The 17,730-nt window shown below is 48.4% G+C and overlaps 8 protein-coding genes across 8 annotated transcripts; 6 read left to right on the top strand and 2 right to left on the bottom strand.

Moving 5' to 3' along the window:
- Positions 1-123: 123 nt before the first annotated feature.
- ASPWEDRAFT_38799 (pantoate--beta-alanine ligase PAN6) lies at positions 124-1,664 on the bottom strand. The gene is made up of 2 exons (XM_040834965.1): positions 1,496-1,664; positions 124-1,430 (listed from the first exon to the last, which is right to left on the bottom strand). The coding sequence occupies exon 2, from the start codon at positions 1,399-1,401 to the stop codon at positions 355-357; it is 1,047 nt and encodes a 348-aa protein (XP_040690820.1). The 5' UTR covers positions 1,402-1,430; positions 1,496-1,664; the 3' UTR covers positions 124-354.
- A 373-nt stretch (positions 1,665-2,037) lies between these two features.
- ASPWEDRAFT_50421 (lysophospholipid acyltransferase family protein) lies at positions 2,038-4,801 on the top strand (the record flags this gene model as incomplete). Its single annotated transcript, XM_040837434.1, has 7 exons — positions 2,038-2,590; positions 2,647-2,865; positions 2,913-3,168; positions 3,222-3,900; positions 3,950-4,261; positions 4,310-4,566; positions 4,624-4,801. The coding sequence occupies 7 exons, from the start codon at positions 2,038-2,040 to the stop codon at positions 4,799-4,801; spliced, it is 2,454 nt and encodes an 817-aa protein (XP_040690819.1).
- Positions 4,802-5,164: 363 nt separating this feature from the next.
- ASPWEDRAFT_182037 (arylsulfotransferase family protein) lies at positions 5,165-6,860 on the bottom strand (the record flags this gene model as incomplete). The annotated part of the gene is made up of 2 exons (XM_040831905.1): positions 5,919-6,860; positions 5,165-5,845 (listed from the first exon to the last, which is right to left on the bottom strand). The coding sequence occupies exons 1-2, from the start codon at positions 6,765-6,767 to the stop codon at positions 5,165-5,167; spliced, it is 1,530 nt and encodes a 509-aa protein (XP_040690818.1). The 5' UTR covers positions 6,768-6,860.
- A 2,076-nt stretch (positions 6,861-8,936) lies between these two features.
- ASPWEDRAFT_182036 (ammonium transporter) lies at positions 8,937-10,802 on the top strand (the record flags this gene model as incomplete). The annotated part of the gene is made up of 5 exons (XM_040831904.1): positions 8,937-8,945; positions 9,006-9,220; positions 9,279-9,459; positions 9,509-9,829; positions 9,889-10,802. 5 exons carry the CDS (start codon positions 8,937-8,939, stop codon positions 10,585-10,587), a joined length of 1,425 nt encoding a protein of 474 aa, XP_040690817.1. The 3' UTR covers positions 10,588-10,802.
- Positions 10,803-11,437: 635 nt separating this feature from the next.
- On the top strand, positions 11,438-14,560 carry ASPWEDRAFT_131192 (putative nucleoside diphosphatase (Ynd1)). The gene is made up of 4 exons (XM_040829275.1): positions 11,438-11,908; positions 11,999-12,033; positions 12,085-12,211; positions 12,277-14,560. Exons 1-4 carry the CDS (start codon positions 11,899-11,901, stop codon positions 14,238-14,240), a joined length of 2,136 nt encoding a protein of 711 aa, XP_040690816.1. The 5' UTR covers positions 11,438-11,898; the 3' UTR covers positions 14,241-14,560.
- Positions 14,561-14,966: 406 nt separating this feature from the next.
- lea1 (U2 snRNP complex subunit LEA1) lies at positions 14,967-16,142 on the top strand. The gene is made up of 4 exons (XM_040834964.1): positions 14,967-15,053; positions 15,145-15,185; positions 15,252-15,512; positions 15,581-16,142. The coding sequence occupies exons 1-4, from the start codon at positions 14,975-14,977 to the stop codon at positions 15,956-15,958; spliced, it is 759 nt and encodes a 252-aa protein (XP_040690815.1). The 5' UTR covers positions 14,967-14,974; the 3' UTR covers positions 15,959-16,142.
- Positions 16,143-16,321: 179 nt separating this feature from the next.
- ASPWEDRAFT_440978 (uncharacterized protein) lies at positions 16,322-16,706 on the top strand. Its single transcript, XM_040836185.1, has one exon. It carries the CDS (start codon positions 16,417-16,419, stop codon positions 16,615-16,617), a length of 201 nt encoding a protein of 66 aa, XP_040690814.1. The 5' UTR covers positions 16,322-16,416; the 3' UTR covers positions 16,618-16,706.
- Positions 16,707-16,795: 89 nt separating this feature from the next.
- Positions 16,796-17,642, top strand: ASPWEDRAFT_26548 (uncharacterized protein; the record flags this gene model as incomplete). Its single annotated transcript, XM_040832870.1, has 2 exons — positions 16,796-17,327; positions 17,398-17,642. The coding sequence occupies 2 exons, from the start codon at positions 16,796-16,798 to the stop codon at positions 17,640-17,642; spliced, it is 777 nt and encodes a 258-aa protein (XP_040690813.1).
- Positions 17,643-17,730: the final 88 nt, after the last annotated feature.

Below are 17,730 nucleotides of genomic sequence, written 5' to 3'. Positions count from 1 at the left end.
CCGATAACTTTTTTCTGGGTCCGGCAGAGACTTTACTGCAGAAGGAAATTTTCTCGGGCCGGTCTGGACTCCGAACCCTAAGGATTTGCCCTACTTTCCTGGTTTGCAACACGTTTATGGGATCTGGGGAAGCAATGTGATGTATCATTTAATAACAATAATAATACGGGGTAGATGTTTCAAACATATATATTTTTACTCGAAACTTGTGCTCAAGTAACTATTTGCAACCAACTTTTGTAAGGCTATGTACCGAAATTTGTATCTATTTTTATGCCACCAGGGCACGAGGGCTGGAATTCACAATGTTCGCTACCCAAAGCAAATATCCGCAGCATGAGAGTATTCGCAATATCAAACAAGCGGCTTGAAGATGAGGTTGTCGATCAATCTCACCGGGACCTGCCCGTCTCCAAGGCCACGCTCTTCATCAGACTTGGGCTCCTCGAGGGGAGCCATCTTGATTGCACCACTCAAAACGGCGCCCTTGGCTGGGTCGACAGTCTCCAACTCGTCCAATGTGTCGGGGTCAGCAAGAGAGATGTAGTCAACCTCATAAAGAGCCCTCTCGGAGGGCTTAAGAGCTTGCTGCTCGGCAAGAACTTGCTGGGTGATGCGGTTGGCAGAATTGAGGATGTCGCTGCGAGTAACTTTACCCGACTTGTAGGCTTCTTCTGCGGCCTTCAAAGCGTTGAAAAGAACGAGACCGACAGCACGTCGTCTAGCTCCGAGGTAAACATTCCGGGAGCTCATTGCCAATCCGTCAGACTCCCGCGTTGTGTCACCGATTTTAATTTCCGTATCAACGTGGAAATCCTGCACCATTCGCCGGATGACAACTGTCTGCTGAACGTCCTTCTGTCCGAAATAGGCGCGATCGGCTGTGACAATATTGAATAGCTTCATGCAGACTGTAGCGACTCCTCTGAAGAAAACAGGACGAGAAGCACCCTCCAGCTTCTGCGAAAGAGGGGTGATTGTGACGAAGGAACCATGTCCATTAACCTCCGATGTAGGCGGCGATGCCGGGTACATGGCCTTTGATGTAGGAGCCAGAATGGCCGTGATACGCCCAAGGGGTTTAGACTCTGTTCCAGATGCAGCAAGCTCGTCGTTCAATTTCTCCAACTTCTCCACGTCACTATCCCAGGTGCGGGGATAGCTAGACAGATCCTCACTGACACCAAATTGCGTCGGGTTGACGAAGATGCTCACAAAAACGTCTGTATTTTCGGCCGCAGCTTGTCGAACCAAGGACAGGTGGCCCTCGTGAAGGGCACCCATGGTGGGAACAAAACCCACGGTTCGATCTGACAGTAGGAGCTGTCGGCGGAATTTACGGAGAGGAGGGACATCGCGGAACACTTGGAAGGAATACTGACGGACGGGTTGGGAGGCCATTGTGGTGTTACCAAGAAACGACCTGGCAGCTGTTGTATAAAAGAAAATGTTAGAGAATGAAACCAATTGACCAGAAGGATGTTTGTGAGCTTACTCGAAAACGCCCTCAGCCAGCGAGACATGTTGCTATTAAAGGCGGATCAATTCCCCCTCCAAGGCTCTTTCTCGTTTCTGTCACCCGCTGTGGAGTAGTACGAACCTAGATATCAGACACGGACCACAGAAGCTTCCAGAGCGAACAGATTCATTTCATGCACGAACAACTGGCTGCCATTGAGCGAAGAAGCGCATCTTATTCTCACGATCCGTCCGTGCTCGTGGCTTCAGCGTTGACCTCATCCTTTGGTTGCGTTGCCCCATCGGGACTAGGGCGCCCGTTGCTGCACGTGATATACATCCGAGGTATTCTGGGGAGCATCCGGGGCGATCAGCCGGTTTTGTTGGGATTAAGGCGATGCTACGGCGTTGCTTAAAGGGTTTGGCTCTTTTCTCCGATTTGGCGGTGTTTCCTGCCATGATTCACAACTTCTCATCTGCTTCTGCGACTCAAATCATCAAGGGGTCTTGTTGACCCTGCGCCTCTATCTGAAGCTTGTCTTTCCCCCTTGTACGACCGTCCCTTTCCCCGCTTCAGAGATGCCGTCGGAAAAGACAGTCGACGATGGCCATTCGGCGCCAGACTTGGAGATTGTCGGAGACCGGGTTACAATTCATCCAACTGGTTTTACCGGAGGGCCTGGTCACCACGATGACACGATCACCGAACGGAATCTTGTCCGCCATATGGCGCGCTTTCGCGAGAACCCTTTCGATTTCCTACGAGAAGTCAGCCTGTACATGTCGGGTACAGGCTGGCGAGCCTATGACGATGTAATCGGACAACCTGTGTTTTACAATGGATTCTCGGACCGGATCAAGTCCAGTATTCTTTCCAGTCCCATTTTACTGGAGAAAATCAAAGAGCTGGCCGAGAAACGAATCGCAGTTGAACAAGAGGAGGGTTTGTTAGAGATACGGAAGGGCTCATTTGACCAGAAGAGAACACATCGGAAGAATGAAATTGAAGGCAATCTAAAAGAGGTGGTGAACACTATGATGGACGATATGATTTGCAAGATGGAGAGCAAGAGGTTCATTCGTGGGGCATACTACCTGTGCACGCAGCTTCTCACGCGCGCATACCACCAAGGTGAGTTTCTTAGGCCGCTTTCTCTGGAGGAAGTCGCATATTAACATGTCGACCAGGGGTTCACGTATCCAGTGAAGAAGTTCTGCGTTTGAGGTCTGTTGCCGAGGAAGCGGCCAAAAAGAAGCAATCGATTGTTTTCCTCCCTTGCCACAAGTCCCATGTGGACTATGTGTCTCTACAGATTATATGCTATCGTTTGGGAATCGGCCTCCCCGTTGTTGTAGCGGGCGACAACTTGAATATTCCACTGCTGGGGCCTTTCTTACAACATGCAGGTATGGTTTAAGCGCCTATTTGTGTTTTCTACTTCTCACGGTTTTAGGTGCTATGTGGATTAGAAGAAGCTTCGGCAATGATCCATTATACCACACCGTCGTACAGGCTTATATCGACACGATCTTGCAACAAGGCTTCAACTTTGAATGCTTTATTGAAGGTGGACGATCAAGAACCGGAAAGCTTCTCTCGCCCAAGTTTGGAATCCTCAATTTCATTTTGGACAGTGTCTTGTCTGGTCGCGTCGAAGATACGATCATATGTCCCGTCAGCACACAATACGACAAGGTTATAGAGACTGAGTATGGCACTGAAAACGCTACCCTCTTGCGACAAACACTAACATAAAGTCTAGATCTTATATCAGTGAGCTTCTGGGTCAGCCAAAACGAAAGGAGAATCTGTCAGACCTGCTTTCGTCGTCATCAGTGTTGTCTTTGAAACTAGGCCGTGTTGATGTTCGGTTCCAGCAGCCCTGGAGTTTGAGGGAATTCATCACCCGACAGCTGACCCGAATGCCAACTCAAATGAACAACAATATCTCTAAAACGATCAGTTATACTGAAAGAGGCCGTATTCTAAGGACGCTAGGATATAGGGTGCTTTCCGACATCAACGATGTGTCTGTCATGATGCCTACTGCCCTTGTTGGAACTGCACTCTTGACGCTTCGAGGTCGTGGAGTCGGCAAAGGCGAGCTAGTGCGCCGTGTGGAATGGCTGTGTGAGCGCGTTCGCGTGAAAGGAGGACGGGTAGCACACTTTTATAGATCACCAACTGAGCTGGTTGTCGATCGTGCCCTTGATGTTCTAGGACCGAAGATTGTCGGCCAGATATCCGGTTTGGTTGAACCGACATATTACGCCGTCGACCGGTTTCAACTTTCTTTCTACCGCAACATGACAATCCATCTATTTATCACCGAGGCACTGGTATCCGCAGCCATGTATACCAGAGTCAAGCAAGGCGGCGGGCCCACTTACCAACGAATCTCTTACGGGGACCTTCTAAAGCAGGTTTCCTTCCTTTCACAGGTATGTTGGTTTCCTAAATACTCTCTTGTCCTTTTCTAATAATACGAAGCTTTTCCGTGGTGAATTTATCTTCCCTCCTGAAGGCTTGACTGCCAATCTGGAGAATACACTTCGCGGACTCGAAAAGGACGACGTGATCAAGGTGACCCGCGATCCTTCCGGAACGCCGCTTTTTGTCGAACTGAGCGAAGCGGAACGTCAATGTGGACGGGAGAATTTCGACTTCTACTGTTTCTTGATTTGGCCATTCATAGAGGCTTCCTGGCTTGGTGCCGTATCTCTTCTTGGACTCACCCCACCATTGGGTGAGCCAAAGGACGTATGGATCGATTACAAGAAGGCCCAAGACAATGCACAGCTCGTAAGTTTTTTGAATCTGTGTAAAAGGCGTCAACTGACCACTGTATAGCTCGGCAAAACACTGTACCACCAAGGTGACCTTTCTTATTTCGAAGCTGTGAACAAGGAGACTCTCAAGAACTCCTACCAGCGGTTCGAGGAGGAGGGCATCATTCTCGTTGCGAAGCGCAAGGAACCACGCACAGCCCCAACGATGCGTCTTGCTCCCGAGTGGATACCAGAGCGAGACCCGGCAACTGGCAAACTGCTGGATCGCGGACGCCTATGGGACTTCACCGAGCTGATTGCTCAATCTAGACGTGAAGGGTGAGTCTCGTCGAATTTCATCTGAATATTGAAACTACATATGCTAATAATGCGCAGTAAAAACCGCCGAGATGGAGCAACGGTTTCATCACGAGTTCTTACCATGTCGGACTTTGTTGGCCGAGAGCTATTCTACAGTTCGTCAAGTACTGTCCCTGCAAGCTCCGCAGGCGATCTAGACGTTTCGACCAAGCAAATGCGCAGAAAGGCCATTGCAACGGATTCGAAGCTTTAGATTTGATCCCTATGGATGCATGGGACATGGCTTAATGAGCAGTGGCGGCGTTGATCGTCTTCTTTTTCTTCTTTTTTTGTTTTAATAATACCCATACCCTGTCTATCGACTTTTGACTATACATACACAATGCATCATGTCTTTCGGTTATGAATATTTATAGAGTTATGGCTGAACGACTTCCTCTGAGTTGGCTGCAAATATTATACACTACTCGAAAATCTATTCCAAGCAATTGCGAAGCATTTTACCCTGCGTGTGGCACTGTAGGAATATTGCATGCATATGTGAGGACATTGCATTATGTTGACCAACCCCAACACAAATTATATACGATTTAAATGCTATTTATTGATAGGAGCCTCAGCAACCATCCCCAACGGTGACAACCTTCGACATGGTCCCATCACCAACACCCCCAACAGCCTTAGCAATAACCTTATCTGAAACCTCATCAACCCAAACCTTAGTTTCAAAGCCATTACGCGGTGCAGTTTCCGCAACGCTGAGATTCCCAGACCCCGACCCCGTCAGAATCTTCCACGACTGCACATCTGTCGCCCCGTTCCAGCTCACATATACCGCCATCTTCCCCTTCTCCGGACAAGCCACAACATCAGGCTTCGTCTTGGGCCGTCCAACCCAGGGCTTCCGGTAAGCTCTGTACGACTGCATACCGATATCATGCCCGAATCTCGCCCTCATCACACAGGCGCCGTGCTCATCGTATTCTTCGATCTTGGGCGTGGAGCCGTGTCCGAGGAGGACGTGGTCGTTGGTTAGGTTCTGATAGCTACCCTGTGAGTGAACGAAGACGAACTCGTCCGAGTCGTAGAGGGTGCGGTTTGCGGTGACCTTTTTGGTCTTGAAGTCGATGTCTAGGACGAGGCCGGTTGTTAGGGTTGTGTAGGGGGGGAAGTTTGCGTTTTCGTTGTTGTGGATGTGGAGGGTGGCTTTTTCGGGGGAATGGTGTGCGAAACGTGCGTCGTGTTGGTAGCAGAAGGTTGCTCCTATGCCTAGGTCGAAGTCGCCGCCTGTTTGGCCCTGTGGTTTTACATGGTTAATATGTATTTTGTTATTTGGAGGAAAGGGGGTATAGATAGGTAGTCAGACTCACATGAATATGCCAAGTTACATTACCATCCTTGTCTATGAGGAACAAACTGCACGTGTACCGCGAGGAAATGAGATAGGAATCCCCGTACTTAGCAACGGAATTCAAATGAGGATATTCCCATGGATCACTCATATTCCTGCCCTTCTCCCCAAGTGGCTCACGCGCGTTTGAGAGGGGAATCTGGGATAGATGTTCCAAGGTACTCCAACGGAAGAGAATCTCGTTGGTTTTGATATCAATCTCGTAAAACAGACCATCTTGAACCCAGCCATTCTCTGGTCCCCCCACTGACCGCAGATCCAACTGGGTGACGTTCACAGCGGTGACGAGTAAGGTTCCTTGGTCTGTGATCTGGCTCTCGTGGATATCGATGTAGGATGGGAAGGTCTCGGGGTGAAAGACCGTGACGAAGTTTTGTTTATCTCCCGGTAGCGTGACATCGTAGATCTGCTGGTACGAGCTGTTCAGGATACCGATGGAGCCATATCCGAAGCCTAATCCTGGGTCGGCTCCGTGGAAGTATGTGAGGACGGGTTCTCCATCTAGCGTCTGCGGGATATATGCGGAGATATTTCCCAATTCGCCCCGCCAGACGAGCTCGCCATCATCGGAGTAGATCATAGGGTGGCTGACTCCTGCTATCGAATCTGAGGGTGAGATGAAGAGGTATCCTAGTTCGGTCTTGCCGTTTTTGGTGACGTTCATATAAGGGGCTTGCACCGAAGTACTCTTGTATGTCTGTCGAGGCCATTCTGTTGCGGTGCTGGAGGTTTGTTCTGCTGAGGTATAGATACATCCAATAAGAATGCTGACAAGTCCCAAAGACCGAAGAAGATATGATCCTCCCATTGTGTAGTTTTCTTTCCCCTTTTTCAAAGTGACTCGATTATGAGATATGCGTATAAACGGGTGAAATTGATCCAATTTATACTATCCCACACCACCCAAACCCCTCTTTGAGAGTCATAACGCTCAAAAGTTGTCCACCTCAATACCCCAGATACTCTTCAATGTGGACCTCGGGTAATCTATGCGACTTGATCGATTCTCTGGGGTAATAGACTTGGTCAAGGCATTGATGCGGAGACAGCCGACGGATTGCTGCTCATTCCGCACTTGCGGTAGTTTGTAAAATCACAATTCCCGTGGTCTAGGGACCTTTTTCCATCTAATCAACGGAATGGGCTCTGGTTGGACCATGCCGATATACCTGACCTGAAAGCTGAAAGCTCCAGTTCAATTGAGCATTGACGAATAGAGACATTTGTAGTTGAAAGAGTCATCGAAATTCGCAATTCTTTCTATCAAAAGCAATGAGATCCGTAAATTAACCAATAGATTCCGTATCGTGCAAATAGTTTAGCACAGCTGTAGTACAGGATCCATCGGCTATCTGACCTACTCTGACCTACCGATGGAGCCATCAGCATTGATCCTGCCTGAGTCACCTGGCATGGAGCTGTCTGTGCCTATCGACGAGGAGTAATAACCACCGCTCTGCATGCTGAGATATCTAGCCCATAGAGCATAAACAACGTAGCAGTCCGTAGTCGCATCTTCCCCAGATTATGACGATACTTTGTGGGGCAAAGTTGTGGGGATGTCATCTTGTGCCTGGGGAAAAGAAGCGATCAAAGCTTGCAAGCGAAGCCCCCGAAAAGGCACAAGCGAAATGACGATCAAGGCTTGAGCCCGTCGCTGTATCCACAACATGGTGCATAAGCTTCACGAGGTGGTTAAAGCATCCGCCTAGCCTGATGTGATGGGATGATATCGTTGGGCTGTCAAGTTCCCGAGATGACTGCCGAACATGACTTTCCCCTCTTTTATTCGTGCTTGTTTTCCGAGGGGGAAGCGGATTATTTCCTCGGTCACAGCTATCGTGGGATGGTTTGCATGTTGTTGTAAACGAGGGTTCTGAGAGGTTGGTCAATCTGGGGTGTTGGAGGTGTCCTCTTTTTCGATCTTGGGGTGCGTCGGATATCATATCCGTGTGGATAACTATTTATCCTAATCAATATGGAGGTGATGAATCAGTCTGTGACATCGGAAATCATACAGGGTCCAAAGTTGAGATCAGTGTGAGTGTCTGCATGGTGAAAGAGAGAGAAGGTGTGGTGTTGTTGAGTGTTGGTCAAGGTTGAAGTCGACTAACCTCTTTTGCCATCATCTTGGCAGTTGGCATGTTGATTTTAGAGATGACTACTCTTTGGAAGAATTAGAAATATCACATGAGCGATGGTTCATATCGAAATAATAGCCTCAAATATCGATATCCTTGCTTAAGCCTAGTCGTGTCACTCTGCTTGTTATCTCATAGCATCGCACACCACTCATACATGAGTATCCAACATTCCCTTCCAAACTATTGGAATGACATCATCTCATATTCCATTCTCATATTAATTCTCAATCAGATCCAATGCCCAAAAAAGAATTAATATCATGACGATCTTCATCTCAAGATCACCTCTAATTTCCTTATCTACCACCAATAACCACCTGTGATCCCCGCGCATTCGACTTCCAATATCATCAGCTCGAACTTGGATCTAAACCCCAGATGGTTATACGATCCCGGCCAGATTTCCAAATACCTATCTTATCGGGGAATATCCTGGGTTATTTCAACACTGATAACAGATTGATGGGCGAACATGGACATAAGTTGGGGCTGTTGAAGCTAGTGTTTTCTTGATTCTGTTTTGTTATTGTCCAATTTCTTTTTGTTGATTCGATATACTAGTTTTCTTGGCTGTTATAGATAAGGCTCCTTGCTTCACTTCGTGTTGACAATGTGGCCGTGTGTTGGTCGATATTCTATCTCAGGCTTGTTCGTATACATCACGCCAAGGGAATAGAACCGTCTCCAACATGGTCTCAACTGTGGGGTATAGATAAGACGAGATCCGTTTGATGGATGTTATATGAACATGTCCTTCCTGTCGAAACCAGAGCTTGGGAGTGCCCACACTGCTCAAGCAACCACATTAGATTTTTCCAACAGAGGTTTCTGTCATGGCTGAGGTACGTTCCCACAGGCTCGGCTCTCGTGAGATATTAGCTAATTTATCTTCGTGTTTGCAGCCGGTATACAATGCATCCATGCCAAAGGGTGGCGATCCAACCAAGGTTGATGTGAACGCCCAATATGTCGGTTTCGAGTACAACTATGTCTACATCACAACGTGTGCGTTCATTGTCTGGTTGATCATCCCGGGCATTGGTTTGCTCTATAGCGGTCTGGCACGGAGAAAGTCGGCATTGGCGTTACTCTTTCAATCTCTGATGATTGTTGCGGTGTGAGTATTCTGACTTGAGTATGGCTCACCATGTCGAGCGAGACTGAGATGAGAATAGTATCACATTCCAATGGATGTTTTGGGGTTATTCGCTGGCGTACTCCAGGGATGGAGGGCCTTTCATCGGCAGCCTTAAGAACTTTGGCTTGATGGATGTCATGGTGGCTCCCTCGCCCGGTTCCCCCGTCCTTCCAGAAATTGTTTTCTGCTATTTTCAACTTCTATTCTGTGTTTGCACAGTATGTCATCCCAGTTTATTCCTTCGCGCATGGATGTTGACATTGATAGGTCTTGATTGTCGTCGGTGGATCCTTCGAAAGAGGAAATATCCTGCCATCGTTAATCTTCAGCTTCTTTTGGGCAACCATCGTCTATTGTCCACTTGCCCGCTGGACTTGGAGCAGCAGCGGATGGCTCTATAACCTACCCTCTTTGGATTTTGCAGGTGGTGGTCCAGTCCACATCGCTTCGGGATGGTCCGCCCTCGCATATGCACTTATCCTGGGAAAGCGAAAGCACCATGGAGAACCATCACATGGAAAGCCACATAATACTAGCATGGTATTTCTAGGAACTGTCCTGATTTGGTTCGGGTGGCTGGGATTCAATGTACATTTTCAATATTTCCTTATCTGGTAATGATCCCTGGCTGATTTGATAAATCTTAGGGTGGATCCAGCCTCGGCGCCAACATGCGTGCCATGCTGGTCGTGTTCAACACCAATGCAGCGGCTTCGATCGGGGTCTTGGGCTGGGTTTTGGTCGACTTCATCAAACACAAAGGGAAATTCTCCCTGGTAGGAGCCTGCGAAGGAGCCATTGCCGGTCTGGTCGGGATCACACCAGCAGCTGGATTTGTCTCCGTCTGGCTTGCAGCATGTATCGCCTTCATAACCAGCGTTGTATGTGCGCTTTTGCAGGACGTCAACGACTGGCTCAACATTGACGAGGGACTGGATGTTTTCAAGCTCCACGGCGTGGGCGGCATGGTGGGAGCTTTCCTAACCGGCATCTTCGCAAGCGAGTCCATATCATCTTTAGACGGCGCGACCTTTTCAGGCGGAGCGATCGACGGCAATGGAGTTCAAGTTGGAAAACAACTGGCGGAAGTGTGTGCCATCTCGGGATATTCTTTTGCAGTGACGTGCATTCTGCTGTACATTCTCAAATTCATCCCGGGGATGAAACTGCGGGTAGATGAGACATCGGAAAGGGTTGGACTGGATCGAGCTCAATTTTTCGATGAGCAGATAGGGGACTGGACCATGTTTGACAGCACTTCTGGAGTGGTATTTGGGTCAACAAGTGAGACAATGGTGGGTGTCCACGAAGCCAAGGATGAGCAACAGTCGAGCGATAAGTCGTGATACTGTAAGTGTACTACCGTTGGTTAGTGCTGTAGCTTGTTATTATTTTGAGCAATAATCTGTTTCTGTGGAGCACTAGAGCACTAGAGCCACATTCCAAGTCGTAGCCGCTACCCATGACATCTGCCATGGACAAAGCCAAGCCCACCTAATCGCAGCGTAAACGATCAACAGGGTAGTCGGCACTGTTATCAAAGTAATCAGGGTTATCAGACCCTTAATCCCTGATGGAGTGATGGAAGAGAGGATAATGAGGGGGTGGGGAGAAGGAGGGGAGAGGATGACGACTGTTGAAACTGGGCAGAGACCGTTCCGCCAATCAAGCGGGTGGATGCAGGCATGATGGGCTGCAGGAGCTTACGTCAAGGGCCGGGATGGAGTTCCATTATTATTAGAAGAGGCCATATTCAATAATTTTACTCAGAAACAATCAGATGAACAGGAGTTGATCTGATGATATTATGGAGTACATATTATTGAATTATGTTCCCTGGCGAGTCGCTAGGTGGGTAGATAATTGCTGCTATCGTGGGGTCTGGGGTTGGGCATTCCCAGCATCAGTGGCAGCTGTTCGATTCCACTGAATATTAGCCAGATGGATGCAGGATATTACAGGGATAATAAGACTGAAATTAGAGCCAATGAGTGGTTCATTTTTATACGGTAATGATTATGTCTTAAGGTTGAGTCTGAGAATGCTGTTTGCGTAAGACACTCTACTACTACCTACCTAGAGCACAAACAGAGCAGTAGACATAGTACAGACTACAGAGTACGGGATATTGATGTGGGATGATATTCTTCTTCATCATCTATGATCAGAGATCTATTACTCTACTTGTACCATTTTATCTGTATACTACTACTGTATACTACTGTCAGTGACTGCTGTCATCCAAATTTCCCCTTCCGGCCTGATCGGCAGCCTGTCGCGTCCTTTGCAGCCGTTCCCGTCGGGGCTTATCGTCTTCTCCCCTTCATTAATTTCCTCGCCTTCGTTCGCCCTCAAGCCTCATCTTCTGGTCTTCCTTTCCCCCTCTCAGGGAAAAGTTTTTTCTTCTCTTGTTTTTTGACTCTCTCTCTTGCGTTCTTTTGCAAGCCATTCGTTTCTTGTTTCCTGCTTCCCTCCTCCATCTTCCACCGGTTTTTCTCTCTCCTCCTTTTTTTTTTAGCCCTTTTCTTTTATCGGGAGCGATAACGGTTTTCCCTCGATTCGACCCGCATCGTTTTCCCTTCCACTCGCTGATCGCAAATCGCCACCTGGCGGCCATGCACCGCAGATACTAATATTAATCTTCATCTCGAGTCCAAATGGGCAAATGTACGTCGGATTTTTCGTTTCTGTCTCTTAATGTTTAATTGTGTCAACTTGTCTTGGGGTTCGTTGATCTAACGCTTCTTGCTTTATTAGGGCGTTATGGTGTAGTCCTGGACGCGGGCTCGTCTGTGAGTTGTTCGCTTTGATCTGATTCCTGGATTTCCTCTAATGATGACTAGGGGACTCGAGTACACATCTATCGATGGCTGAATAATGCCATTGCGAGGAAGGGTGCCGACGTAACTCAACTCAAGTCGTTGCCGGAAATTAAGACCAAACAAGCATGGACAAAGAAAATACATCCCGGTGAGTATCCAATGGTCGGCTCCGCTTCCACCCCAGTCGCCAAGTTGCTAATCTTGCGTCCGTAGGTGTATCCTCGTTCGCCGACAAACCCGAGCAGGTTGGTCCCGACCACCTGGCAGACCTTTTGAAGCATGCTCAGGAAATCGTGCCTGAGGATGCGATCAGAGATACCCCAATTTTCCTCCTCGCTACGGCCGGCATGCGATTGCTGGGAAATGTGGAACGAGACCTTTTATTGAATCAGATCTGCTCGTACGCTCGTGCCAATTCCGACTTCCTGCTTCCCGACTGCGGCGTCCATATTCAAGTGATCCCAGGAGTAACAGAAGGACTGTATGGATGGATTGCGACAAACTATTTGATGGGCAGTTTCGATACCCCCGGGAAACACGATCATGGCAAAGGGCATCACACGTACGGCTTTCTGGATATGGGTGGTGCGTCCGCCCAGATCGCTTTCGCCCCCAATGCTACCGAGACCGAGAAACACGCGAATGATCTGAAGCTGCTCCGATTACGCAATGTGGATGGCACATCGCAGGAATACAGAGTTTTTGTTACATCATGGCTTGAGTTTGGAGTTCACGAGGCTCGGAGACGGTATTTGGAGGCTCTTCAAACCGGTAGTGGTGGTGAAGGTGTCAAGGAGTTACCAGACCCTTGCCTTCCAGCTGGACTCCGAACCACAATCGATGGGAAGGTTCTCCCATCGGACGGGGAGGCTGTCGGTACCTCGCTGCTAGGAACTGGGCGATTCGACGAATGTTTACGGCAGACCTTCCCGTTGCTCGACAAGGATGCTCCTTGCTTGGATCAGCCATGTCTCTTGCACGGGGTACATACTCCGGCAATTGATTTCGACATCAACCATTTCATCGGAATCAGCGAATATTGGCACACGACCCATGAGATTTTTGAAATGGGCCACAAGGACAAGGCATACGACTTCAACACATACCAAGAACGGGTGCAGTCGTTTTGTTCGCAGGACTGGGACGCCATTGAGAATGGTGCGTCTCTTCAGAAGTTTGGGAAGAAATTCAAATTGGAGTCTGCCTACGAGGTCTGCTTCAAGTCTTCGTGGATCATCAATGTCTTGCACAATGGGATCGGAGTTCCCCGCGTGGGACTAGAGGATACCACTGGCTCCGGTCACAATGGAACTAAGGAAGTTTTATCGCATGGGAAAAATAAGGGATATCTTGATGCCTTCCAGGCTGTGAACAAGATTGACTCGACGGAAGTAAGCTGGACTCTGGGCAAGATGGTTCTTTATGCATCCTCTGAAGTTCCAGTGGAGATTGAAGAGGCTCTTCCGGTCGGTTTTGGCAGCAATGTCGCCGGCATCCCGAGCGATTTCCAATACCCTAGTGTTGAACTTTTGCCGAATCCCCAGGCCCTTCACGGCGAGCATTGGCACGACGCGCTCTTTGACGGTGACTCGCCTCGCAGAATCCCTGGGTTTGTGCTTTTCCTATTCATCATCATCTTGGCAGCATTTTTCCTCTGTGGGCGATCTCGTCGTCTGAGAATGTACCACAGGATCAGCAACCTGTTCTATGGGGGGCCGTCTCATCCGAACCATCCCAAGAAGAGGAAGCTGTTTGGGGGCAAGCTGCCCTTCTTTGGCCGAAGAACACCTTCCTATGAGCGCGTCCTGGAAGACGGTGCCCCAGAATATGAACTAGGAAGTGACTCCGATGGAACTGATTTGGATAGTGGTCGTCCGTCTGACGCCGACTCGGGCTTTCAACCACCAAAGCGTGCTTCAAGCTGGGCCGGCAGTACACCCAGCCTGAAATTTGGGCTGGACAACAGCTCCACGGGAACCATCGGACTGGGTATCACTGGCGGTGGTGCTGGGGCCGCTGCGATGGATCGGACAGGTTTGGTCGTGAGAACCGAGGGTAGGGATCACTTGGCCCCCTTGGCTTTGGGTCCAACCAACAACGGTCGGCGTTCCCGAACTGGCAGTCCAGCAAGATCTCATCACAAATCCCCCAACATGACGCCATTGGCGCACGAGTAATGCTGCTGGATGATGACGCTGTTATTCTATATGAATTTATTCTCTATCGCATACCTTTCTGGAGTTATTGGTATGGTGTTTAGTACTGACTTGCCGGTGAAGAAGTCCTTCCCGCAAGCAGCTGGAGATTTGTCTTGTGGATTACTTCCGCCTGCAATATCTACCTTTGATTGCTTCTTCGTACGATATGAGCTTGGACTCCGGAGGATGTACATAGCTGCCGTTCAGGCCTTTGCTTCGCTGTCGCTCATTTGATATGATTCTGGCGATTTATATCTTATAATGAAAGAGTTATGTATCTATGGATTCGACTATTGGCTATCCTTGAGAATCTTGAATGCTTATAGCAGAAAATGCAATAATGTCCTTAATTAAATTGTTCTTGCTCTTGCCTTCTTAATTCATCATATTTCTAATATACATAGGAAATATCTACTCCAATTGTCCACGAAGCAAAAGTGCTTCATCGATATGTCCGTATTAAATCACGTGGTGCTGACTGATATCTTCACCGCCTGGCAAAAAGCCGTCCTCCGTAATGCTGCTTCAACAATTCGGCCATGCGACCAGCGTCGATTCTTTTCGCTGTTCCAGCTTCCCAATCACTCTCACGGTTATTCTTGATTTTCAATTGTTTTGTTTGTGACATTTTTATTAGCTTTACACTTTATATGATACCCCGATAAACCAAAAAACTACCGTGATCAGACCGAAACCTCGTCCCACCCGCCGCCATGCGATTGACCGTCGAGCTCATTCAGAACTCCCTCTCGTATATCAACCCGATCAAAGATCGCGAACTGGATCTCCGAGGTGCGTTTCTACACACCAACCTGAAAGGAATAGATACTACACTTTTAAAATGAGCTGGATTGATATCGTTTTTGTGTTTTGAGTCGTGTAGGGCACAAGATCCCCGCGATTGAGAATTTGGGTATTGCAAAGGTACCTCTCCCTCTTTCTTGCTTTCTTGATCTTATTTGGTGGTTCGATTATTGACGGTAAAAAAAGGACCAAGATGCGATCGATTTCACGGATAACGACATTTCATCCCTCGGGAATTTCCCGTTTTTCCCTCGTCTTCACACCCTTCTCCTCGCGCGCAACCGGGTCAAGCATATCCAGCCTACACTGGCTTCGTCGGTGCCGAATTTGTCGACTGTCGTTTTGACCTCGAATAACTTGTCGGAATTGGCGGATTTGGATCCCCTTCGGAATTTGCCGAAGTTGACGCATTTGGTGTTGATGGAAAATCCGGTGACGAGGAAGGAGGTTAGTGGCTTTCCCTGTTGAGAGAGGGGTGCTCTTGAATTTCTTCTTGGGCTATGCTAATTCTGTAGAACTATCGGTACTGGGTTATTTGGAGAATCCCGAGTGTCCGCTTCCTCGATTACCAGAAAGTGAAGGACGTTGAGCGCACCAAGGCCGAGGAACTGTTCGGTACTGCAAAGGAACCATCGGCTCTTGCATCCAAGATCATGGGCATCAAGTCGCACACTTTCGACGTTCCCTCGGGAGGCCCCGCGGACCGGGCACCGGCAGACAAGGCCGTCCGGGTCCAATTGACCGATGCAGAGAGAAAGCGAGTCGAGAAGATGATCCGCGAAGCAAAGAGCTTGCAAGAGATTACCAGGCTAGAGAAGGAATTGAACGAGGGCCGGATACCAGGAGGTGCGCTCGGTGCCGAAGCGGACGAGGACGCAGAGATGCAGATGTGATGCAAGCGACGGTTTTTTATCTTTCTTTTTTCTTCCGAGGCTTTCTGAAGCCCTGTATGGCATCTCGATTTGAATATTGGTAATTTTTTTTTTCCGGGATCGGAGATTTGACCACAGCACAATACATAAAAGCTTTCTTTTCTCGTGGTTGGGGGCTGTCGATACGGTGTTCTATGGATTTGAAGTCTGGTTTAGCATTCTGAACAGAATAGAATACATTTTCGGTTTTCAGATATCTTGTTATTTTCATGAGATTGCAATGCCTCATGTTTCTTGGTCGTGGTTGATATATATCATGCTTCTGGTTATGATAAGTGTGAGACAATACTAATTAGAAAGGACAGCATTTCTGGCTTAACCACACTACCAACATATGCCAATATAACTCAATATCCCACGAAATCCAGTAAATCAACTAAATTATTGAAATTCAATCGATTGGACATTGTCATATTGGCATGAGCAGATCATCAGATAAGATAAGAAAATTGCACGTGCCAGCAACATCACAACGTCATTGCTTTGACGACGATCTGATTTGGCTTTCTATTCTACAGCTATTGATTTTCCTTATTGTCAAGCATTATAAAGTGTTCTTTTGGAGTTTACATTGCTGTTCATGCTTCTATAGACTGACCAGGTATTCTATCAGGACCTAATCTGCGTTGGTCTACTACCCCGCTTTGAGACCTTGAGTCATCTAACAGACTCAATTTTATAGAGATAGTTATCACTGTGGCCTCCTCCAACACCACCAGAAGGATAACCTCGCTTATCCAGCACCTCCGATCCCCAATCACCCATCTCAATCCCACCGCATCAGCATCAGCATCAACAATGGCAACAGCCCCCTCATCAGCCGCACCCTGGCGCACAAGATTCGAAACCCACCTGAACAAAAACAGCTCGAGCGAATTCCTCCTCTCAACAATCGGGCACGACGCACAGAACCGGCCCGTCCCTCGCTCCCGCGTCTGCGGCTTCCGCGGCTTCTTCCCAACCCCCGATCTCCATTCCAGCGCGGCCGAGACGCTGGAGAAGCAAGCTGGGGGCGGGAATCCGGGGGTGTATGAGAGTGATATGATTACGTTTACGACGGATGTGAGGATGGAAAAGGTGGGGCAGCTTTCGGCGTCCGGGAACGTGGTTGAGGGGGTGTTTTGGTTGAAGGATGTGGGGAGTCAGTGGCGGGTGAAGGGGGTTGCGTTTGTGATTGGGGATGCTGGGGGAGGGGAAGGTGAGGATGAGGCGAGGAGGGAGATTCAGAGGGGATTGAGGGTGAAGGATGGTGAGGAGGGGAGAGTGGGTGATTGGGGGTGGGAGAAGCAGGTGACGACTTATTTTGCGAATCATACGCCTGTTTTAAGAGGTTGGTGTTCTTTATGTTTCTGTCTGCTGTGATATCTTCAATCGTGGAATAGGCTGACTTGACTTGACAGGTTCATTTAAGAGTCCTCCTCCTGGACAACCCAGATCCCAAGTTCCTGCGGACCCTAATGTTAAACTCGGTCAGAAGGTGGACGATATTTTCGATCCTATTGCCCGGAAGAACTTCAGGGTAGTGGTTATTCGGCCAGAGGAAGTTGAGCAGTTGGATGTGTCGGATTATGAGAATCCACAGCGGTGGAATTGGACGTGGGACGAAAAGAAAGGCCAGTGGGAGGAGGTTGAATTGTGGCCGTGAGGTTTGTATACAGAAGAATAAATATAAGAATGAAGATGTCATTTGATGTTGTTTCAAGTATCAGACAAAGAACGTAGCACAAAGAATA

The sequence above is a fragment of the Aspergillus wentii genome (assembly GCF_001890725.1).
Source record: "Aspergillus wentii DTO 134E9 unplaced genomic scaffold ASPWEscaffold_3, whole genome shotgun sequence".
Lineage (NCBI taxonomy): Eukaryota > Fungi > Ascomycota > Eurotiomycetes > Eurotiales > Aspergillaceae > Aspergillus > Aspergillus wentii.
Note: the sequence above shows the minus strand (reverse complement) of the source record. Positions and strands in the feature narration are given on the sequence as shown.